Source organism: Callorhinus ursinus, unplaced genomic scaffold (assembly GCF_003265705.2).
Source record: "Callorhinus ursinus isolate GAN/ISIS: 27379988/994484 unplaced genomic scaffold, GSC_fseal_2.0 scaffold1, whole genome shotgun sequence".
In the NCBI taxonomy this organism is placed as follows: Eukaryota; Metazoa; Chordata; class Mammalia; order Carnivora; family Otariidae; genus Callorhinus; species Callorhinus ursinus.
Genome location: NW_027397063.1, coordinates 137,352,769 through 137,373,357, shown reverse-complemented (window position 1 = coordinate 137,373,357; position 20,589 = coordinate 137,352,769). Strand labels below are relative to the sequence as shown.

The window sequence follows — 20,589 nt, the reverse complement described above, 5'->3', positions numbered from 1 at the left end:
AACAAATTATAGCTGAGAACTTCCCTATTTGGGGGAGGAAACAGGTATTCAAGTCCACAGAGAACACCCCGTTAAAATCAATTAAAATAGGTCAACATCTCGACATATAATAGTGAAACTTGCAAATTTCAAAAATAAAGAGAAAATCCTGAAAGCAGCTCAGGACAAGAGGTCCTTAACCTACAAGTGTAGAAACATAAGGCTGGCAGCAGACCTGTCCATAGAGACCTGGTAGGCCAGAAAAGACTGGCATGATATATTTAATGTGCTAAATGGGAAAAATATGCAGCCCAGAATACTTTAGCCAGCAAGCCTGTCATTCAGAATAGAAGGAGAGATCAAGAATTTCCAGGACAAACAAAAAGTAAAGGATTTTGTGAACACTAAACCAGCCCTGCAAAAAAATGTTAAAGGGGATCATTTGAGCAAAGAGAGAGCCCAAACAAAGACCAAAAATGTCAGAGACAATCTACAGGAACAGTGACTTTACAGGTAATACAATGGCACTAATTTCAGATCTTTCAATAATTACTCTGAATGTAAACAGACTAAATGCCCCAATTAAAAGACATAGGGTATCAGAATGGATAAAAAATCAAGACCCATTGATATGCTGCTTACGAGAGACTCATTTTAGACCCAAAGACACCTCAAGATTGAAAGTGAGGGGGTAGAGAACTATTTATCGTGCCAATGGACATCAAAAGAAAGCTGAAGTAGCCATCCTTATATCAGACAAACTAGAATTTAAACCAAAGACTATACTAAGAAATGAAGAAGGACACTATGTCATAATAAACCCTTTTATTTGTAAATATTATAAATATTTATGCCCCTAACTTGGGAGCAGCCAAATATATAAACCAATTAATAACAAAATTAAAGAAACACATTGAGGGCTGCCTGGGTGGATCAGTCAGTTGAGTATCTGCCTTCGGTTCAGATCATGACCCCAGGGTCCTGTGGTGGAGCCCTGTGTGGTGAACTCCCTGCTCAGTGGGGAATCTGCTTCTCCCTCATCCCTCTGCTCTTCCCCACCTCCCTGTCTTGTGCTCTCTCTCTTGCTCACTCTTTCTCTCTCAGATAAATAAATCTTTAAAAAAATAAAGAAAAACATTGATAATAATACAATAATAGTAGGGGACTTTAACATCCCAGTCACACCAATGGACAGAACATGTAAACAGAAGATCAATACAGAAACAAGGACTTTGAATAACACACTGGATCAGATGGACTTAACAGATATATTCAGAGCATTTCATCCTAAAGCAGGAGAATGCACATTCTTTTGAATGCATGGAATATTCTCCAGAATAGATCACATACTGGGTCACAAATCAGGTCTCAATTGGTACAAAAAGATTGAGATTAATCCATGCATATTTTCAGACCACAGTGCTTTAGAATTTGAAGTCAACTACAAGGAAAAAATCTGGAAGGACCACAAATACATGGAGGTTAAAGAGCATTCTACTAAAGAATGAGTGGGTCAACCAGGACATTAAAGAATTTTAAAAATACATGAAGCAAATGAAAATGAAAACACAACAGTTCAGAACCTTTGAGATGAAGCAAAGGTGGTCCTAAGAGGGAAGTTTATAGCAATACAGGTCTTTCTCAAGAAACCAGAAAAGTCTCAAGTATACAACTTAACCTTACACCTAATGGAGCTGGAAAAAGAACAGCAAATAAAGCCTAAATCCAGCAGAAGAGAAATAATAAAGATTAGAGCAGAAATCAATGATCTAGAAATCAAAAAAACAGATCAATGAAACGAGGAGCTTCTTCTTTGAAAGAATTAATAAGATCAATAAACCCCTAACCAGACTTATCAAAAAGAAAAGAGAAAGGACCCAAATAAATGAAATCATGAACAAGAGAGGAGAGATCACAACCAACACTGAAGAAATACAAAGAATTATAAGAGAATATTATAAGCAATTATATGCCAACAACTTAGGCAATCTGGAAGAAATGGATGCATTCCTAGAAACATATAAACTACCAAAACTGAAACAGGAAGAAACAGAAACCCTGAACAGACCCATTATCAGCAAAGAAATTGAATCAGTAATCAAAAAAATCTCCCAACAAACAAGAGTCCAGGGCCGGATGGCTTCCTAGCGGAATTCTATCAAACGTTTAAAGAATAATTAATACCTATCCTTCTGTAACTGTTTCAAAAAAATAGAAATGGAAGGAAAACTTCCAAACTCATTCTATGAGGCCAGCATTAACGAACCAGATAGAAGACCCCACTAAAAAGAATTACAGATCAATATCCCTATGAACGTGGATGCAAAAATTCTCACTAAGATACTAGCTATTAGGATCTAAACAGTATATTAAAAGGATTATTCACCACAACCAAGTGGGATTTATTCCTGGGCTGCAAAGGTGGTTCAATATCTATAATCAATCAGTGTGATACCCCACATTAATAAAACAAAGGACAAGAACCATATGATCCTCTCAATAGATGCAGAAAAAGCATTTGACAAAATATAGCATCCTTTCTTGATAAAAGCTCTCTACTGTGTAGGGATAGAAGGAACATACCTCAATATCATAAAAGCCATATATGAAAAACCCACAGCGAATATCATCTTCAACAGGGAAAAACTGAGAGCATTCCCCCTGAGGTTAAGAACACAACAGGGATGTCTACTCTCACCACTGTTTTTCAACATAGTACTGGAAGTCCTAGCCTCAGCAGTCAGACAACATGAAGAAATAAAAGAATCCAAATCAGCAAAGAAGTCAAACTTTAACTCTTCACAGACAACATGATACTCTATGTAGAAAACCCAAAAGACTCCAGCAAAAAATTGCTAGAACTGATACAGGAATTCAGCAAAATGGCAAGATATAAAGTCAATGCACAGAAGTCAGTTGCATTTCTATACACTAGTGATGAGGCAGAAGAAAGAGAAATCAAGGAATTGATCGCATTTACAATTGCACCAAAAACTACAAGATACCTAAGAATAAACCTAACCAAAGAAGTAAAAGATCTGTACTCTGAAAACTATAGAACACTTATGAAGGAAATTGAGGAAGACACAAAGAAATGGAAAAATGCTACCCAAAGCAGTCTACACATTCAATGCATCCCTATCAAAATACCATTTACATTTTTCACAGAGCTGGAACAAACAATCCTAAAATTTGTATGGAACCAGAAAAGACCCCGAATAGTCAAAGGAGTGTTGAAAAAGAAAACCAAAACTGGAGGCATCACAATTCTGGACATCAAGCTGTATTACAAAGCTGTAATCATCAAGACAGTATGGTACTGGCAAAAAAAAAAAAACAAAAAAAACCAAAAAAAACAAAACAAAACAGACACATCGATCAATGGAACAGAATAAAGAGCCCAGAAATGGACCCTCAACTCTATGGTCAACTAATCTTTGACAAAGCAGGAAAAAATGCCCAATGGAAAAAAGACAGTCTCTTCAACAAATGGTGTTGGGAAAATTGGATATCCACATGCAGAAGAATGAAACTGGACCACTTTCTTATACCATACACAAAAATAAACTCAAAATGGTTGAAAGACTTAAGTGTGAGACAGGAATCCGTCAAAATCCTAGAGGACAATGCAGGCAACAACCTCTTTGACCTTGGCCACAGCAACTTCTTGCTAGACACGTCTCCAAAGGCAAGAAAAACAAAAGCAAAAATGAACTATTGGGACTTCATCAGGTTAAAAATATTTTGCACAGCAAAGGAAAGAGTCAATAAAACTAAAAGGCAACCTATAGAATGGGAGAAGATATTTGCAAATAACATATCAGATAAAGGGCTAGTATCCAAAATCTATAAAGAACTTACCAAATTCAACACCCAAAAAACAAAAAATCCAATCAAGAAATGGGCAGAAGACATAAACAGACTTTTCTCCAAAGAATATATACAAATGGCCAACAGAACACATGAGAAAATGCTCATTATCACTTGGCATCAGGGAAATACAAATCAAAACCACGATGAGATACCACCTCACTCCAGTCAGAATGGCTAAAATTAACAACTCAAGAAACAACAGATGTTGGTGAAGATGTGGAGAAAGGAGAACCCTCCTACACTGTTGGTGGGAATGCAAACTGGTGCAATCACTCTGGAAAACAGTACGGAGGTTCCTCAAAAAGTTAAAAGTAGAGCTACCCTATGACCCAGCAATTGCACTATTGGGTATTTATCCAAAGGATACAAACATAGTGATTCGAAGGGGCACTTGCACCCCAATGTTTATAGCAGCAATGCCCACAATAGCCAAATTATGAAAAGAGCCCAGATGTCCATTGACGGATGAATGGATAAAGAGGATGTGGTATAGATATACAATGGGATATTACTCAGCCATCAAAAGAACGGAATCTTGCCATTTGCAACGATGTGGAACTACAGCATGTTATGCTAAGCCAAATAAGTCAGAGAAATACATATACCATATGCTTTCACTCATATGTGGCATTTAAGAAACAAAACAGATGATTATAGGGGAAGGGAAGGAAAAATAAAGTAAGACAAAAACAGAGGCAGCAAACCACAAGAGACTCTAAACTATAGGGAACAAACTTAGGGTGGCTGGAGGGAAGGAGGGTGGGGGATGGGATAGTTGGGTGATGGGCATTAAGGAGGGCACTTGATGGAATGAACACTGGGTGTTATATGCAACCGATGAACCACTGAATTCTATCCCTGAAACTAATAATACAGTATATGTTAATTAAATTGAATTTAGATAAAAAAATTTTAAAAAGAAAGTAATATCAGAGGAATGGAATTGACTGCAGAGAGCTGACAGCTCAGCCTGTTCATGCCACCCACTTACTTCCAGGCTCAGCTATAAGCACCAATTGCCATATGTTGTCTTCTTTACCTGACAGTGTGCCCAGCTGCTTCTATTTGCTGTCCCTGACCTCAGGCTGGCTGGGCATCATGTGTTCCCAGTAGCACAGACACCAGTCCTCCTGGTCAGAGTCCCAGAGCCAACAACAGGGTGTCAAAGCTTAAGGAATATGGACGTCCAGGCCAACCCTGTACAACTGCTCTACAGACAGGGAAACCGAGCCCCAGAGAAACCCCAGGGACAGGAGTCTGTGTACAAAAAGCACTGGGACCAGTCTTAGATAAGAGTAGGTGATTCTTGGGAAGGCTTTCTACATAGAAACATGCATTCCCTCAATAAATTTTTACTGAGTGTCTGCTGTGTTAACCACCGGCTGGGCTACGGTGTGAGAGATCCTCAGATGAATGAGAAACCTAACTTCTGTCCTGGAATAGCTAACTGAGATCTGAGTTGGAGGGGTTGGGGAGTAGGAAGGAGAAAAGAATTAAAGAGAATATTCACATACATTGTGGACAAGAGAGCACTGGTATGGGAGCAAGAAGGCCCTGATGACTCCTATCAACTATGTGTTTCCGGGCCAGGGACTTGCCCTCTCTGAGCCTTGGCAACCTTGTCTACAAAATGGGTATGATAGCCTCAGGTTTGCCTAACCCACAGAGAAGACATCTGGTGAACTCTAACGTGTAATATGTGGTTGAAGATATTTTAATAAATGAATACATTGATTGCAAACAAATATATTTGTACCAAGGCAAGGGACTGGTACATGGTGGAAAGGTTACACATGCCCTCCCTCCCTCCGCTGAAAGCAGCCCCCTCCCAAAGCCCTGAACACAACACACTGGGCAGAGGTACAAAAGGAGAGACAGGCTGGGTGGCTAGAAGGGATCAGCCGGTGGGGCAGCACAGAAAGAGGAAATGGAAGAGGTGAGATGAGCAAAATTTCCTTCCTGTTGTGCCGTCAATGGAGCATGATAGGAAGAAGTTGGTCTGGCGCGAGATTCTTGCACGACATCTATTCAACGTGAGTAAACATGGGCTTTACCAGAACTTCTAAATTGGAGGGCAAGTTTGCAGTTTAGAAATTCCAACTTGGAGACCCTAGAGATGGTCCAGACTGACCCTGTCATGGGCTTGGCCCAGAAGGGGATGAAGTTTGCCCAAGGAAGACAGAGAAATAGAGAGAAAGAGACCGAGAGTGAGGCAGAGTTGGAGGCAGGGCCAAATTGGCGCTCTTCCATGAGAATGCCAGCTTGTCAAGTGCTGGCCGGGCTATGCCAGCAAATCACCTGCCCGGCCCTCTGGCTTGGGCTCCGTGTGAGTAGTGCCCGGCACTCTGCGTGCAGATGAACAAAACCTCTATGAGAAATTTGCAGTCTAGTAGGGAGACAGACTTGCCCCTGAACAATATTTCCCCTATGGACTCAGGAAGCTCAAAGCAGGGCATCATGGAGGCCTGGAGAGACTGGGGAAGCTTCTGGGAGGGGATGGGCCTGGAGTGGCTGGTGGAGGACAGGAAGGGTCAGGCTGCCGGCAAAAGTTTCACAGATTCAAGTACTTGGCTGACAATAGAAGCAGGTGTTTTGAAAATGTGATGTCACTTTTTGCTGTAATAGTAGATGTGTCCAACGTGTTAAAATTGTGTGTTAGGAGCATGTGAGAACAGTATGTATTTTAGGATCTCTATTCTGAAGTTGAAGCAGCATGGTATCCTGTAGGAGAGGGCCCTGTGCATCCTGGCTGTCTGGCTTCACGGGCTGGGGTCTGCACCCTTCCCAGGGTGAATCATCCTTGCGCATCTTAAAGAGCAAGAAGATGAGTTCAGAGCCTTCTCCTCCTAGCCCACGTCAACATGGGCAAGTCCCTCTTGTCCTTAAGTAGTCTTGCTGAGGTGCACTGCTCTCTCTGCTTTGGCTACTCTTGGGACCCGTGGAGAACACCTGGGAACTAAACCCCAGGAGGAGGGCACTTCCTCTGCATCAAAGAATATGGTCAAGTGCTGCCCAGCTGTCTGCGGCCTGACTTCTCAGCTACTATCCCTGCAGCCGGGCAGAGAAGAGCGGGTCAAGAAGGAAAAACGCAGGACACATGAGGTGGTCAGCTGGTATGCTACTGGGTCAGGCCTGGGGTGGGTCTATGGAGGGCAGGGTGAATTATGGAAGAGGCTACCTGGCCAGGCTTAGCCCTTCCCGGAATTCCCTGCCCCTGGAACCATGACTGACTTCCTCTGGCTGGAACCTGTTCATTCCAGGAGGGTCCAGCCTTTGCTGGGAAAATGCCTCGGTGAATTCCCCAGAAACCTGGCCATCGGTGCAAGGGCTCTGAACCTCCACAACCTGCCCTGCACACCAGGGAGTAGGTGTCTGAGGGGCTGTGGCTGGAAATTCAGCTCAACAGGAAGCAGATGGGCTGAGGTATTTCGAAAGAGGATGAGACAATTTGAACAGCAAAATCAATGATGGTAATAATGGAATAAAATTAATACTCATGAGTCCATACCGATATACATAAATAAATTGAGAGAAATGCGAACTCTTTTTTATGGTAAAGCCCAATTAGTAAATGTAAAAAGAATGATGGAAGTTGTGAGAATGATTTGCTGGGGTAAGAGGTTTTAGCTCCCTGAGCTGGAATTGTTGACTTAGGCATAAAAACTGGTGTCATTTTGTAAAGTTTCTGGGTAAAAGGCTGGGGAGGAGAGTCTTGCAGGTTTTGGCATAGCTCCACAAAATAATTGTTACTGGTACTGGCAGAGGAGAAGCCAGTGTTCCAGCCCTGCCAGGGTTATCACTCAGCCAACTAGTTTGAGCAACAGCACAGCGATTCCTCCCTTTCTGGCTCTGAGTGTGGCTGTGCAGCAGATGGAAATGCACACAACTTTTCTGTGCACAGGACCTCTGGACGCCCGGCTGCAACTCTGGTCACGCCTGAGAAAAGCACAGCTCTGGCAGAAAAGCAAGATGAAGACCCACTGGAAGATCCAAAACTTCATTTAATATTGAGGAATTAAACAAGGACTTTATGGTGAAAAGCAAGGAACTCTAGGACTCCCTCATGAGTTGCCATTGGCAGCCCTTGGATATAGTTCACTCTAAAATCCCAGATGAGTCCCCAAGAAGCATGAGGTTCGTTAAGCTACCCAACTGTCATATTAGTTGCCTCCTGTTTTGTTTTTAAAGATTTTATTTGTTTTCTCAAGACAGAGAGAGAGAGCGCGCGTGAGCGCGCACACGCGCTAGTGGGGGGAGGAGCAGAGGGAGGGGAAGAAGCAGGCTCCCAACTGAGCAGGGACCTCCATGCAGGGCTCCATCCCAGGACCCTGAGATCAAGACCTGAGCCAAAGGCAGATGCTTAACCGGCTGAGCCACCCAGGCACCCCTGTTTTTGTTTTTGAAAAAAAAAAAGTCTCCCAGGAATGTACTGGATTCTCTATGTAAATAAATACAAGTCTTCAGGACTTAAATGTGACTGATGTGATAAAATGCAATGTAAATAAACTTTAACAGCACACACACACACAAGAATTATGGAAATAGAAAATCACTGTTTGGCAAACAATTCAGTAAAAATTGTCAGCATCATCAATGAATGTCAATATTAGTGGTGGGCAAAAGTTGATAAGAATGAGTATTTGCATAATCTCAAAGTACCTCCCCACAAGATGCTTATTAATTACAAAGGAATAAATAGTAATTTTACAGTGAAAAAACCTGGCAGACACCATCTTACCAGGTGATTAAAGTTAACATCGCCAATAATGAGACGTATTGAAATCATATGCCTCTGGTATAATGCACCGAGAAGGACACAACATCACTTCTGCCATGCTCCTGCCTAAAATACATAACTGTAATTTAATCTTGAAGAAGCATCAAACCAAAAGTTAGAGATATTCTACATTGCTCTTCAAAACTATCAAGGTCATGAAAGACAAAGCAAGACTGAGGAACTGCCCCAGAAATGGAGACACTAAGGAGCCACAACAATCAAATGCAATGTGGGAGTCTGCTTCAGATCTTGGACCAGAGCAAGGACATTAGTGAGACAGCTGGTGACATTTGAATGAGGTCTGTAGAATGGTATTGAGTCAATGTTACTTTCTTGGTTTAGATCGTTATACTGTGGTTCTGTGGTTCACATTAGGGGAAACTGGCTGACAGGTGTATAGAAATTCTGTGCACAATTTTTGCAAGTCTAAAAATTATCTTAAAATAAAAAGTTTGAACAAGGGGGGGGGATGAGGAAAGAGCCTAGGTTCTAGAACTTAGCTGTTCTAATTCTCTCGAGAGACTTAATACAGAATGGAAGACGAGCCAATCTTAAAAGGTTATCCATCCCCAGGATGGAACCAGGGCTCTGTGGCTTCTTTTGGGCATCTCCTTATTCTTTATCCCCCCTGTTGATAACCAGCATCTGGCCTGGAGAGACTTGGAGACCCACCCACTTGGAAGGTCCTCTGCTCCCCTCTCTTGGAGTGAGAACCCATCACAGCTTGACCTCCATGCTAGGTGGCCTGTGGACCCCAGGGAAAGGCAGATGTTGAAGTCCGTGTCCACCTCTCTGGAGACATTTAGTTCTCATTGTGAGGAAGGCAGTGTCCCCACCCCCAATACAGATCTGAACACCAAGGCACAGAGAGGTGAAGCCACCTTCTCTAGATCACACATAGGTACGCACAGAGCCAGAGTTAAGCCCGGCACTGTGTGACTCCAATGCCGGGGCCTGTGACCACCTGGTGTTATTCTGTTACTGCTTAATTCAGGTAGAGACAGCAGGCATTGACCAAACACCTGCTGTGTATCAGGCTGGTAGTGGGGTTGGAGGGGGAGGTGGCTGAGACATTGCCCCCAGACCACAGGTGCTGTCCTGGCAGAGAGATACCCTCATAGTGGCAAGCATATGGCAAGCAGAATATCACACACACACACACACACACACACACACACACACACACACACAGAGTCAGTGAGTTTCTGCTCTTGCCTGGCCCTAAGTTCAGGCTGGTGGGTCAAGTATGGTCCTTGCCTGGGAGTTCCTGACCCAGGAGGAGAGCAAACAAATAATCAGGCAGAGATACATGCTCCGATCAGGTAGCAGAGGGAGAAGGGTGGGGGAAGGGGGAAGATGGCTTGTAAAGTCTAGGAGATGAGAATCACTCTGGGGAGGCAGACACAGCTCTGCTTGGTGGGAGTTATGGCCAGAGGAGATGTGGGGGAGGATGGTAGTAAGATCATGCTGGAGAGGTGTCTGAGATCGATGCAGCTGGATGCAGTTGGGAAAACTGCCTAGCAAAGGCCTGAAGGTCCAGACTGGAGCTGTTCATCTCCCTGGCCCAGCTGCCCGGGGAACTGGTCCAGAGAGGTGTGGTTGGGGACGCGTGTTTTCCAAAGTCAGTAGATTGTCTTTGGGGCGGGGGGAGTTGCTCCTTAATGAGGGGCGGTCGTTTGGGCTTGACTCATTTCCAGGGAGGGAAATAGGCTGGGGCAGGCGCAAAGGGATGCTTTGTTCCGGAATAAAGCAGGATGTGTGCAGGGCCGATCCAAAGAGGGGGAAAGACTCATACTCTCTCTGCACTTCTCTGAGGAAGCAGGATCCAGGAGCTGCTGCTCTCCTCCTGGGTGAGGTTGGACACCCCTCAGCAAGTGGGTCTGGCTCTGGGAGGTTATGGCCGCGGCTGGAGTGGGGTGGGCCCTACCCACGGGTTGCAGGGAGAGACTGGGTCTGGTGGCTTAGAGAGTGGCCACAGGTGTGGGGAGAGGGAAGTGTGAACGCGTCAGGGCGGAGCATTCTCTCTAGGGCAACTCTTGGAGTAATTGCCTCAGCAGCCGGGGAGTGAGGCAGTCTGCTGGCCACATCCCCCTTGACTCCCGCTCTGAGAATCTGCTTTGTGGATTGTGAAAGTCCCTGAGAGTTGGATCAGACAACTGAATACCTCAGGCATTCAATTTCCTCCCTGGGCCTCGGGTTCCCCAGCAGAGACAGATGAGATGGTCTTTAAAACCCCCCCTCCCAGCTCTGTGGTCTTCTTTTGCACATGTCCACATGCTCTCCTTGTGCCCCCTGGTCCTCTCTTGTTACCTTCTGCCCAGGTCCTCAGCTCCCTCCTTCTGCCCCAAACAGTCTCAGGATTTTCTCTTGTCCATCCCAGGCTAAGCCAAGTGTTATTTGGGGGCCTGGAAGGGAACCGATAGTTATGTGCCAGGCACTCATTTAATTATTAAAAAAACTCCAGGAAGGAGACATTTTGTAGGTAAGGCTCAGAGAGGTTAAGCAATTTGCCCAGGGTGACTCAGCCATTAAGAAGCGGACTAATCTATTCTGTCTATTCTTCCATGCTGCACCATGCTGAGTGTCCCACCCTGCCTGAGGGTAGTGGAGGTGGTGACTGTATTTCATTTTGAGCCAAGCATAATGCTGAAATATAAATAAGGAAGCTCTCGTGGTAAGAGTTCAGGCAACAATGAGAGAGACAAAGGAGAAAAAAGCAAAAACGACTCAGGAAAGACATGACAATCATACCTTCTTCTGCAGCAGCTCCTTCAAGAGTTGGGCTCTAAAACCTCTTCGTTTTTATTAACTGAAATAAGCTTTGGGAGGAGGGGTTGCCTTGTGATCCCCAGTCCCTGATAAGAGCCAGGAAACATTAAGTAATGTGGGGTCCCAGGGAGCATGGGGAGCAGGCAGACCTCACATCTCCCAGGGAGCAGGAGGAAACTTCAAAGGCCCTCATGCCCTGCAGGGGACTGGCCAAGCCACTCTTCCAGCCAGGCTCTGTGATTCCACTTATCCAGGGAGGTTTAGTGCAGTGGACGGAGCTCTGGACATGAAAACAGACAAGATACACCAAAACCTTCCCAGAGATTATTCCTGGAGGCAATTAGCCTCTTTTCTATTTTTTTCCCCTTATATTTCCACATTTTACATTGCGCACATATTACTTTTATAATCAGGAAAAATACATGCTAAAAAAAAGTAAAGAGAAAAGGAGAGTGTGCCATGGTCCAGGGCTCTGCAGTTCGAGGCTCTAAGGTCAGTTCTGCCTGATTTGTGCTGTGGCTCTGGGCTTCCTGAGCAACCACGGAGGTAACACCTGCTGCTTCTAACAAGGGACCCAGGAGGACTTGCAAGGACCAGGCTATGAGTCTGGGGAAGCATGGAGCCCCGTGTAAATGTCAGGACCTGTTACTTTTGTTTTCATTGTGTTTTATACATCACAATGAGTCCAAATGCAAGGCTTCCCGTAGTGGGCCATGAAGAGGGTAGCTGTCCATCCTGTGAGTCTGAGGTCAGGACTCCCAGCAGTGGAGCTCCCAGCATATGGTCCAGGGCTCTGGCTCTGGAGGCGCTGCAGGGACTCCATTTCTGACCCTGTAGCACACTTGCTGAGTGGCCTTGGGCAAGTTAGTCCCCCTCTCTGAGCCTCAGTTCCTCATTTGTAAAATGGGAGTAATAATAGTGCTTATCTCACAAGGTTGTTGTGAGTAGTGAGTACATGAATACACAGAAAGCTTGGCAGAGGGGACTACAACTGGCTTGTTATTTTCTCTGAGAGGCAGTATGACTTAGTGTTTAAGAGCACGGACTCTGGGAGGGGCACCTGGGGGAGCGCATTCAGTTAAGCGTCCGACTCTTGGTTTCGGCTCAGGTCATAATTTCGGGGTTGTGAGATTGAGCCAGGCCCCATGGTGGGTTCCACGCTCAGCGTGGAGTCTGCTTGAGATTCTCTCCCTCTCCCTCTCCTTCTGCCTTCTGCCCCTCTCCCTGTGCTCACTCACTCTCTCTCTCTCTCTCTCTCTCAAAATAAATATATAGATAGATAAAATCTTTAAAAAAAAAATCTGGGTTTCGGTTCCTGGATCTACTAGTCACTTTCTGTGTGATCTTGGGCCAGTTCCCTAACCTCTCTGTGCTTCAGTGTTGTCAGCTATAAAATGGGGCTGATAATAGTATTTAACTTCTATAACTTCTGTAAGGTAAATGTGAGGATTGAGTAAGTCAATACATGTAAAACTCTTTGCCCCAGCACCCAGCACACCGTCAGGGCTCTATGATGTTAGCTGTTAAAATGATTGCCCGTGATTTACTCCTCACAAAATTCTTTGCTGTGAGTGCTATTTATTTTATGGGTGAGAAGACAGGCTTGTGCAAGTCAAGAGCTCCAGGACGGAAGCCTTGACTTTGTGTTAGGGCTGGCAGGGCATGAAGGTCAAGCCCAAGGGCATCCCAGACCAAGCAGTGAAGCAGAGACCCGGCTCTGCCCTGAGTAGGTTGTTCATGAGTTTTCTCCCAGTGTGCCATTCCTGAGGCACTAAACTTCTTCCTTCGGGTCCTCCTTGTGTGGCTCACATTTCCTTTCCCTGTTTTTCATTCACGTACCATCAGCCCCCCAGCCTCTTCCATTCAGGCAGCCCAAGCAACAACTACAGCCTGGTCTCCAGTCACTTCATCTCTAGTCCCCATCCTTCACCCTTGTCTTTTAATGAGCTAGCTCAGACTCAGCTTGCGTTCAAATCCCAGCTCTGTGACTTACTAGCTGTGTGGACTCAGGCAAGTTCCTTAGCCTCTCTGTGACGAACTTTCCTCCTATATAAAATGGAGATGGTAATAGCACCTGCATCAGGGTGGTATTGCAAGGATGAAATGAATGGATGCATGCTGAGTTCTGAGAACAGAGCCTGGCCCAACATAAGTGCTATGGAAGTGGTGGGCGTTTGTTACTATTGTTGCTGTAATTGTCATATACGCAGTAGAACTGAACATCAGGTATTTTCTCAAACCCCCGGCGGGGTGGGGGGGAGAAAATAGAGTGATCCCCAGCTGAAAGGCAAGTAGTCTTCTACCTATGTCCCAAGGCCAGAGCACTTTCCGCAGCTAGACGCCGCGGTCAGAGAGGGCATCACTTCAGAACTCCTTGCTTCAATTTTTCCAGCCACAGCAAGGCCAGAAATGCAGAATGATAAAACCAGATTTACAGGCAGAGGCGGCCCATCCCAAGCTGAGCCAGGGTGGAGTCCAGGCCTTGGGACTCCATCTCCACCCCAGTCCTCCCAGAGCCTCCTGGGGAGGGGAGCCTCCTGAGGGAGGAAGCTGGGGATGGCCAGAGGGCACATCCTGTGACATTGGTCCAGGGAGTCTGCGCCAACTGGAGACAGCACTTGAACATGGCTCCAGGAGAGCAGTGGGCTGGACGTGCTCCATGGCTCGGGGCTCCCAAGGCCACTGTGGCACGCTGGCCCAGGCTGGGGAAACGCCCCACACAAGGAGGGTCTTGGCTCTGCTGTGTCCAGGGCACCAGTGGGGGCAGGCAGAAAACCAGGCAAGGGAAAAGGAGGCGCGAGAAGAAGGGATGAAGTGAGGTGACAGTACTGATTAAGTCCATGGCCACTTGTTGAATTCTTCTCAGATGCCAGCCCTGTGCTAGTGAGTTCCAACCCCTGCCTTGCAGAGGAGGCAAGCCACTCTCAAAATGTGACTCTGCTCAAGGAGCCAGGCACTACGACTGAGGAGTGACCTGCGAGTGCTGGGGTTTGGGGCAGGAGTTATGCCAGGCTAGCGGCTTGGGCAGCCTTCTGGCAAGGGAGAATTTGGGTTGCATTTTAAAGGATATGATTTGCAAATTGTAAGGAGGCCAGCATAATTTTTGTTCACTAGAAGTGATCTCAGATGTTATTCTTGGTTTTACATTTTGAAAGCTGGTGTGGCTTTTTGGGGTAACGTTTGAGCTTGTTTATTTGTTCACTAGTCACAGCTGCGCTGTGGGCAGCACACTCAGTATGGCCAGGCCACAGGAGACCTACACGTGACCCTGTCCCCAAGGGCTCTTGGCTGGGGAGGAGGGCAGCTACGGGACCGATGTGGCAGGTCGAGGAGGAAAGGTGACGGAGACAGACAAGGACAGAAGGAAATGGGCAGGGGTAGGTCAGGCTTCATGGGGTTTTGATCAGGGGTATGCCAGTAAAGATTTAATAACTAGCTCTCAGGGATGGTGGTGGGGGTGGGGAGCATATGCAAGAAGGAGAGGAAGCTCCAATTTGTAGCATTTGCCATGGTGTAAATATCCCCACCATGACCAGTTTCAAGCTACCAACTTAACATCCCCAAATGCAGAACTGGTTAATTCCATGAGCGTTTGTTGGATGCCTCCCAGATGTTGCATAACTGGCTCTCACAAGCCTGTGGGAGCTGCTTCAGCATATTAATGACTTTGGATATTCTCTCCACTGGTTACTAAGGTCAGAAGTCCCGCTACCAAAGGCTCGTTCTTCAACTTCAGGTTTGGCCATAGTGAAAAGGAGAGCTAGAGGGAAAGGGTCACCAGTGCTCCCTTATATTGTTGGGGCCATCCAATCCTGGGTCCCTCATTGGCTGATCTGAAGCTGGGGGCAGTGGGACTCTACCCATTCCAAGCCTCAGTTTCCTCATCTAGAAAATGGGAATCATAATAGTATTGCTTCCCAGAACTATGATGAGGATTAAAGGAGAAAATTACATCTGTGTGGTCAGCTCATGGAAGGAGCTCAACTAACATGGCTGCCTTCCTGCCTAGATGGACATAGCGATATCCTCTCTCTTGTTGCCTTGACTGTGACGTCTCCGAGAGGTGAGCCCTAGATCCTCAGGCGGGGACATAACTCTCCAGCCAGAGATTCTTGCTGAGTCAAAGCTGGAGCCAGCCCAGGCCAGCAGCTTCAGGAAGTCACAAAGAGGATGATGTTACTGCTCCAGAGACGAGCTGTTGTTTGCCTTTGTGCCCTTGGCTTCATTGTCGGGGGAGCTCTGCTCACCTCACCCTTATTTTCCCTCCTCTTTAAATCCTCCCTCTCCATATAGTTCCCTAGATTCCCCCAAAGGTTCCACTGCAGAACTTCATACTGCTAATTCATACTAGCATGTAAATTGCTGATACTCTCATTTATTCCTCTCAAGGTATTGCTGGATAAACCAAATGAATTCGGGCATAAGGAAAAGTGAACACAAAAAAGAAAAACCCGAGTGAGTCCAGAGGGACAGGTAAGTGTGAGTTGACAGGGACCTGAAGGGTGGTCAGGAGCATGGGGTTCATGGTCTCAGAGTTCAAAGCGACCGGGAAAGATTCCCAGAGTGAAAGGTCAGGAGGCCAGAGGCCCCAAGAGGGAAAGGAACAGTGTTCAGAGTTCTACCTGGGAAAAAAAAAAGAGACAAAACTTCTACCAGGAAGGATTGGGGCAAATGTTTGCAATGTAAAAGCTAAATCCTTACCATATAAAACCTCTTATAAAATGAGAATCCCATCGATTAAAACAACAAACTATTCACAGAAGAAATACAAATAGGCATTGAACATACTAAAAAGTTCAATCTCTCTTGAATCAAAGAATAAAAAATAAAACACAGAGGTGCAAAGTGGGCTTGATTTGTATTTCTTGGTTTATGAACCATGATCACCAGCCTATAGGCCCCACTCCGGAGGCCGTGCATGAGTGCTTCCTTGAGTCACGCATTCTTTTTTATCTCCTACTCTCTCCTCCAAAACCCTCTTCTTCATTGGTGAACAATCTAATGTGTTGAACATGAAGTCTCTCTCCTGGAACACAAAACAAGATTAAGCATAATCCTTGGTTCATGACAGACTCTTACCACTGGTACATGTGAGGCTGTCTCTTAAAAATCATTTTTATTTTATTTTTTAAGATTTTATTTATTTATTTGAGAGAGAGAGGGAGAGAGAGAGCACAAGCAGGGGGAGGGGCAGAGGGAGAGGGAGAAGCAGGCTCCCTGCTGAGCAAGGAGCCCGATGTGAGACTCGATTCCAGGACCCTGGGATCATGACCTGAGCCGAAGGCAGACATTTAACTGACTGAGCCACCAAGGTGCCCTTAAAAATCCTTTTTAAAAATACAATTAAAACCTGGGAAACCACTGCCCCAGAGGGAACTAACTTGACCACAGACAGTGACCTGCCCTCATCCCATGCCTCTGGCTTCTGCCCAGGCAGCCACCATCTTGAATGCTGTGCCTATCATCCTGCTTTCCCTTTCATCTCTTTGAACTCCTTCAAAGTGTTTTTGTTTCATTTGTTTTAATTCTATTAAACAAGTATCATGTATATATTTTTATGAGACTTAGAAATGTTGGACATATTCAAATGGCAGTAAGGAGGTAGAGATTCGCAGGTGGTGGTGAGGGGGCGTGAGGAAGGAATCTGGAATGTCTCCCACATTTCAGTCCTAGATGACTGAGTAGTTGGTGGTGCCATTCAGTTAGAGAGATGCAGGAGAGAAGACACTGGTGGGAAGATGATGGACTCAGTTCTCAACAAAGCAATAATTTAAGCTAACATTCAATGAGTGCTTACTATGTTCTGGGCACTCTTTTCGTAGAGTGTGAAGTGCTCTACGTGAATGGTCACATTTAAGCTTCACAAGAAACCCATGAAGTAGGTACTATTATTAGTAGTATCATTTTAGAGATGGAAAAACTGAGGGATGGAAAGGTTTAGTAGGTTCTGAGTCTCTCAGCATGATGGATCACACCTTTCTGATACAAACCTAGATATATTGGATAAAATATTTTTAAAATATTAAATATTTATAAATAAAAATATTGATATAAAACTAAATATTTATAAATAAAATATTTTACAAATAACAAAAATAAGGGAAATCCGTAGGTGATAGAAGTCAAGAAAATTGAAAGCCAGAGTAGACACACTAGACATTTATGGATAAAACAAGTCCCACTGAAGAGAAGTGCTTGTTAAAAAAAAAACACAAGGCACACAAAGAAGAATAATTGTAGGGCACACATGAGGGAGACTATGGAGACCCAATACATAGGTGAATTGGTACCCCTAAATAATAAAGAAAAATCTGAAAGACATTATCAGTTCTTTCAAATGATAAAGGAGAAAATAAAGAAGAGAAGCCATAATGAAAGAAGCGAGTACTATGAAAACACCTGAGGTTAAGCCACCCACCTAGGGTGGCAGCTATAAGTGGTAGGCTCAGGCTCCCCACACTTGTGCTCTTCCTCGCTAGCCTACAGGTACTGATGTTGATGTGAAGAGTCTGTGGGGCCTCCCAGAGCAGTAGCAAAAGTGGGTTTGGAGAATGGTAGAGAATGCCTGGTTTCACCTTATTTCTCTCCCACTGTACTCTGGTCCACAGAGCTCCAGAACTGGATGTGTCCTCCCAACATGGCCTCCACCGCCTCCCCTCTGCCACCCACCACCGAGGTCGCCAGTTCTGAGAACAGCAGCTCTTTCTATGACTATGAGTACTACCTGGACCAGGTGGCCTTCATGCTCTGCAGGAAGGACGAGGTGCTGGCCTTTGGCAGGATCTTCCTGCCAATCTTCTACAGCCTGATCTTTGTGCTGGGTTTGGGCGGGAACCTCCTTCTTCTCGTGGTCTTGCTTTGGTATATACCTCGCAGGCGGATGACTGAGGTCTATCTGCTGAACCTGGCCATCTCCAACCTCCTATTTGTGGTGACACTGCCTTTCTGGGGCATTTCTGTGGCCTGGCATTGGGTCTTTGGGAGTTTCTTGTGCAAGATGATGAGCACCCTCTATACCATCAACTTCTACAGTGGCATCTTCTTCATTAGCTGCATGAGCTTGGACAAGTACCTGGAGATCGTCCACGCTCAGCCCCACCACAGGCTGAGAACCCGGGAGAAAAGCCTGCTCCTGGCTGCCATGGTATGGGCCGTGGCCCTGGCTGTCTCCATCCCTGACATGGTCTTTGTGCAGACACATGAAAACCCCACGGGTGTGTGGAACTGCTATGCAGATTTTGGGGGTCATGCAACCATCTGGAAGCTCTTCCTCCGTTTCCAGCAGAACCTCCTGGGGTTTCTCCTTCCACTCCTTGTCATGGTCTTTTTCTACTCCCGCATTGGCTGCGTGTTGGTCAGGCTGAGGCCCCCAGGTCAGGGCCGGGCTCTAAGGATAGTTGTAGCCCTGGTGGTAGCCTTCTTTGTGCTGTGGTTCCCGTACAACCTCACCTTGTTTCTGCACTCACTGCTGGACCTGCGAGTCTTTGGGGAATGCAAGGTTATCAAGCAGCTGGACTATGCACTGCAGGTGACAGAGAGCATTGCCTTTCTTCACTGCTGCTTCACCCCCATTCTCTATGCTTTCTCCAGCCGCCACTTCCGCCAGTACCTGAAGGCTTTCCTCGTCACTGTGCTCAGGCGGCCCCAGGCACCTGGCCCTGCACCGGCCCCTCTGTCCAGCAGCTCTGAGAGTAGCAGGCTCACTGCCCAAGAAGAAATGACCGGCATGCATGACCTCAGGGAGAGGCAGGCTGAGAGTTCCCCCAACAAGAGTGATATGGGGGAAAATCAAGCCTGAGTGGCCATACCACGTCCGGTGAGAGTGGATGGGACCTAGCTCAGTTGGGCATCCACCCAAAGTCCTCTCTCCAAAGGCCTCAAGGGACCATGTTGCCACACCCTGTGGTTGGTTCTCAGTGCTCCACCATCAGCAGCATCTGCCTACTCTTGCCTCCTTCCTCCACTTTCTTTACTGCCTTCCAGGAAACCATACTCTCTTGCATGAATTGCTAGAGTAGTTTCCCAACTGACCTCTGTGCTTCTTGTCGTCATGCTCTCCTGTCATCTAATCCATGCCCACCAGCCAGAACGATCACCTCACCCTCAGCCATCACTTCCGTCTTCCTCAGAGTAGCCCAAGGCTTGCCACCCACCAGTCGGCTCCCTTCCCCAGAGCTCAGCTGGGGAAATATTGCTGCAATATTGTTTAATGTCACAGCATTGATGGTGGCTCCAAGAGGCTGGCGAGCAGGAGGGGCTGGAAGTGCCCCACGTGGGGAACTTCCCCAGAACGTGAGAGTTGGCAGGTGCGAGGCAGAGTGAACACATGTTCCCAACAGTCCAGGAGGCTCATCCTCCCTCTGCTTCCCATGCCCCCTCCCTGGAGCCTTCGGGGGTCCCTGGGGCCTGCACAATCAAGTCCAAAGTCTGTCCAGCTTCGAGGCTTGAGCTTTCACAAGGAGAATCCCATACAACAGCTTACCCTTATACGCCTTCATTACTTTTCATTTCCTGGACACCAGGCACCCCTTGTTTCTTGCGCGTTCCCACCTCCGTGTTTTTGTGCTTGCCCGCTCTCTTGTGTAACAGGGGTCACTTTTCAGCCAGCTGATCGTTCATCCTTGTTCTGTCATGGAATTCTGCTTGCTCTGGAAAACCACTCCCGTTGTTTACTCTGCCCTGTGCTTTGGGTGGAGTTCAGGTAGAGCACAGGACTTCGGCCAGTTACAGCCTTACTTTTTCCTGGCATGGTGATTCATTTAGGATGGGCACAGGACCCAGGTAGAGCTTGTGAAATGCGGCAACTAGAACATGCTAGAACAGAGGCATGAGACTGAAGCCAAGAGGATGTGCAGTGTGGGGGTGCTCCTTCATCAACTCGAACTTCAGAGGGTGAGGTGATAGCACTGTGAGTGAGCAGACCCCGAGGGCAGTGTGGAAGTCCCAGAATCTAGGCGGAAGCTCATCCCAGTCGTGGACTTGACGGTTACATGAACCAATATATTCCTTCACATGGTGATGTTCTGTTACTTGCAATCCAAGGATTCCTGGCTGATATACCCTGCCCGGGTGCTTCCCTCTTCATGTCTCCAATAGTTAGCATCCTCCCTGGCCACTGAAAACTTTTCCCCAGGGAGCTCCTGGCACACAGTGACATCTCTCTTTCCTGAGCTTCTAAAGCACTCACTGCT

The 20,589-nt window shown here is 46.2% G+C and overlaps 1 protein-coding gene and 1 pseudogene across 2 annotated transcripts; both read left to right on the top strand.

Moving 5' to 3' along the window:
* The first annotated feature begins 6,849 nt into the window (after positions 1–6,849).
* LOC141372668 (putative uncharacterized protein C6orf52 pseudogene) lies at positions 6,850–14,664 on the top strand (annotated as a pseudogene).
* ACKR2 (atypical chemokine receptor 2) lies at positions 10,344–19,906 on the top strand. Of its 2 annotated transcripts, none has more exons than XM_025870721.2 (3): positions 10,344–10,479; positions 15,788–15,871; positions 18,007–19,906. In XM_025870721.2, the coding sequence occupies exon 3, from the start codon at positions 18,021–18,023 to the stop codon at positions 19,194–19,196; it is 1,176 nt and encodes a 391-aa protein (XP_025726506.1). In that variant the 5' UTR covers positions 10,344–10,479; positions 15,788–15,871; positions 18,007–18,020; the 3' UTR covers positions 19,197–19,906. The 2 variants fall into 2 exon arrangements, with proteins under 2 accessions (XP_025726506.1, XP_073757570.1); XM_073901469.1 differs by having other exon boundaries at positions 10,405–10,503.
* Positions 19,907–20,589: the final 683 nt, after the last annotated feature.

What these genes read in the sequence shown, in the direction of transcription:
- ACKR2 (XM_025870721.2), top strand. Translation starts at nt 18,021, where the DNA reads ATGTGTCCTCCCAACATGGCCTCCACCGCCTCCCCTCTGCCACCCACC.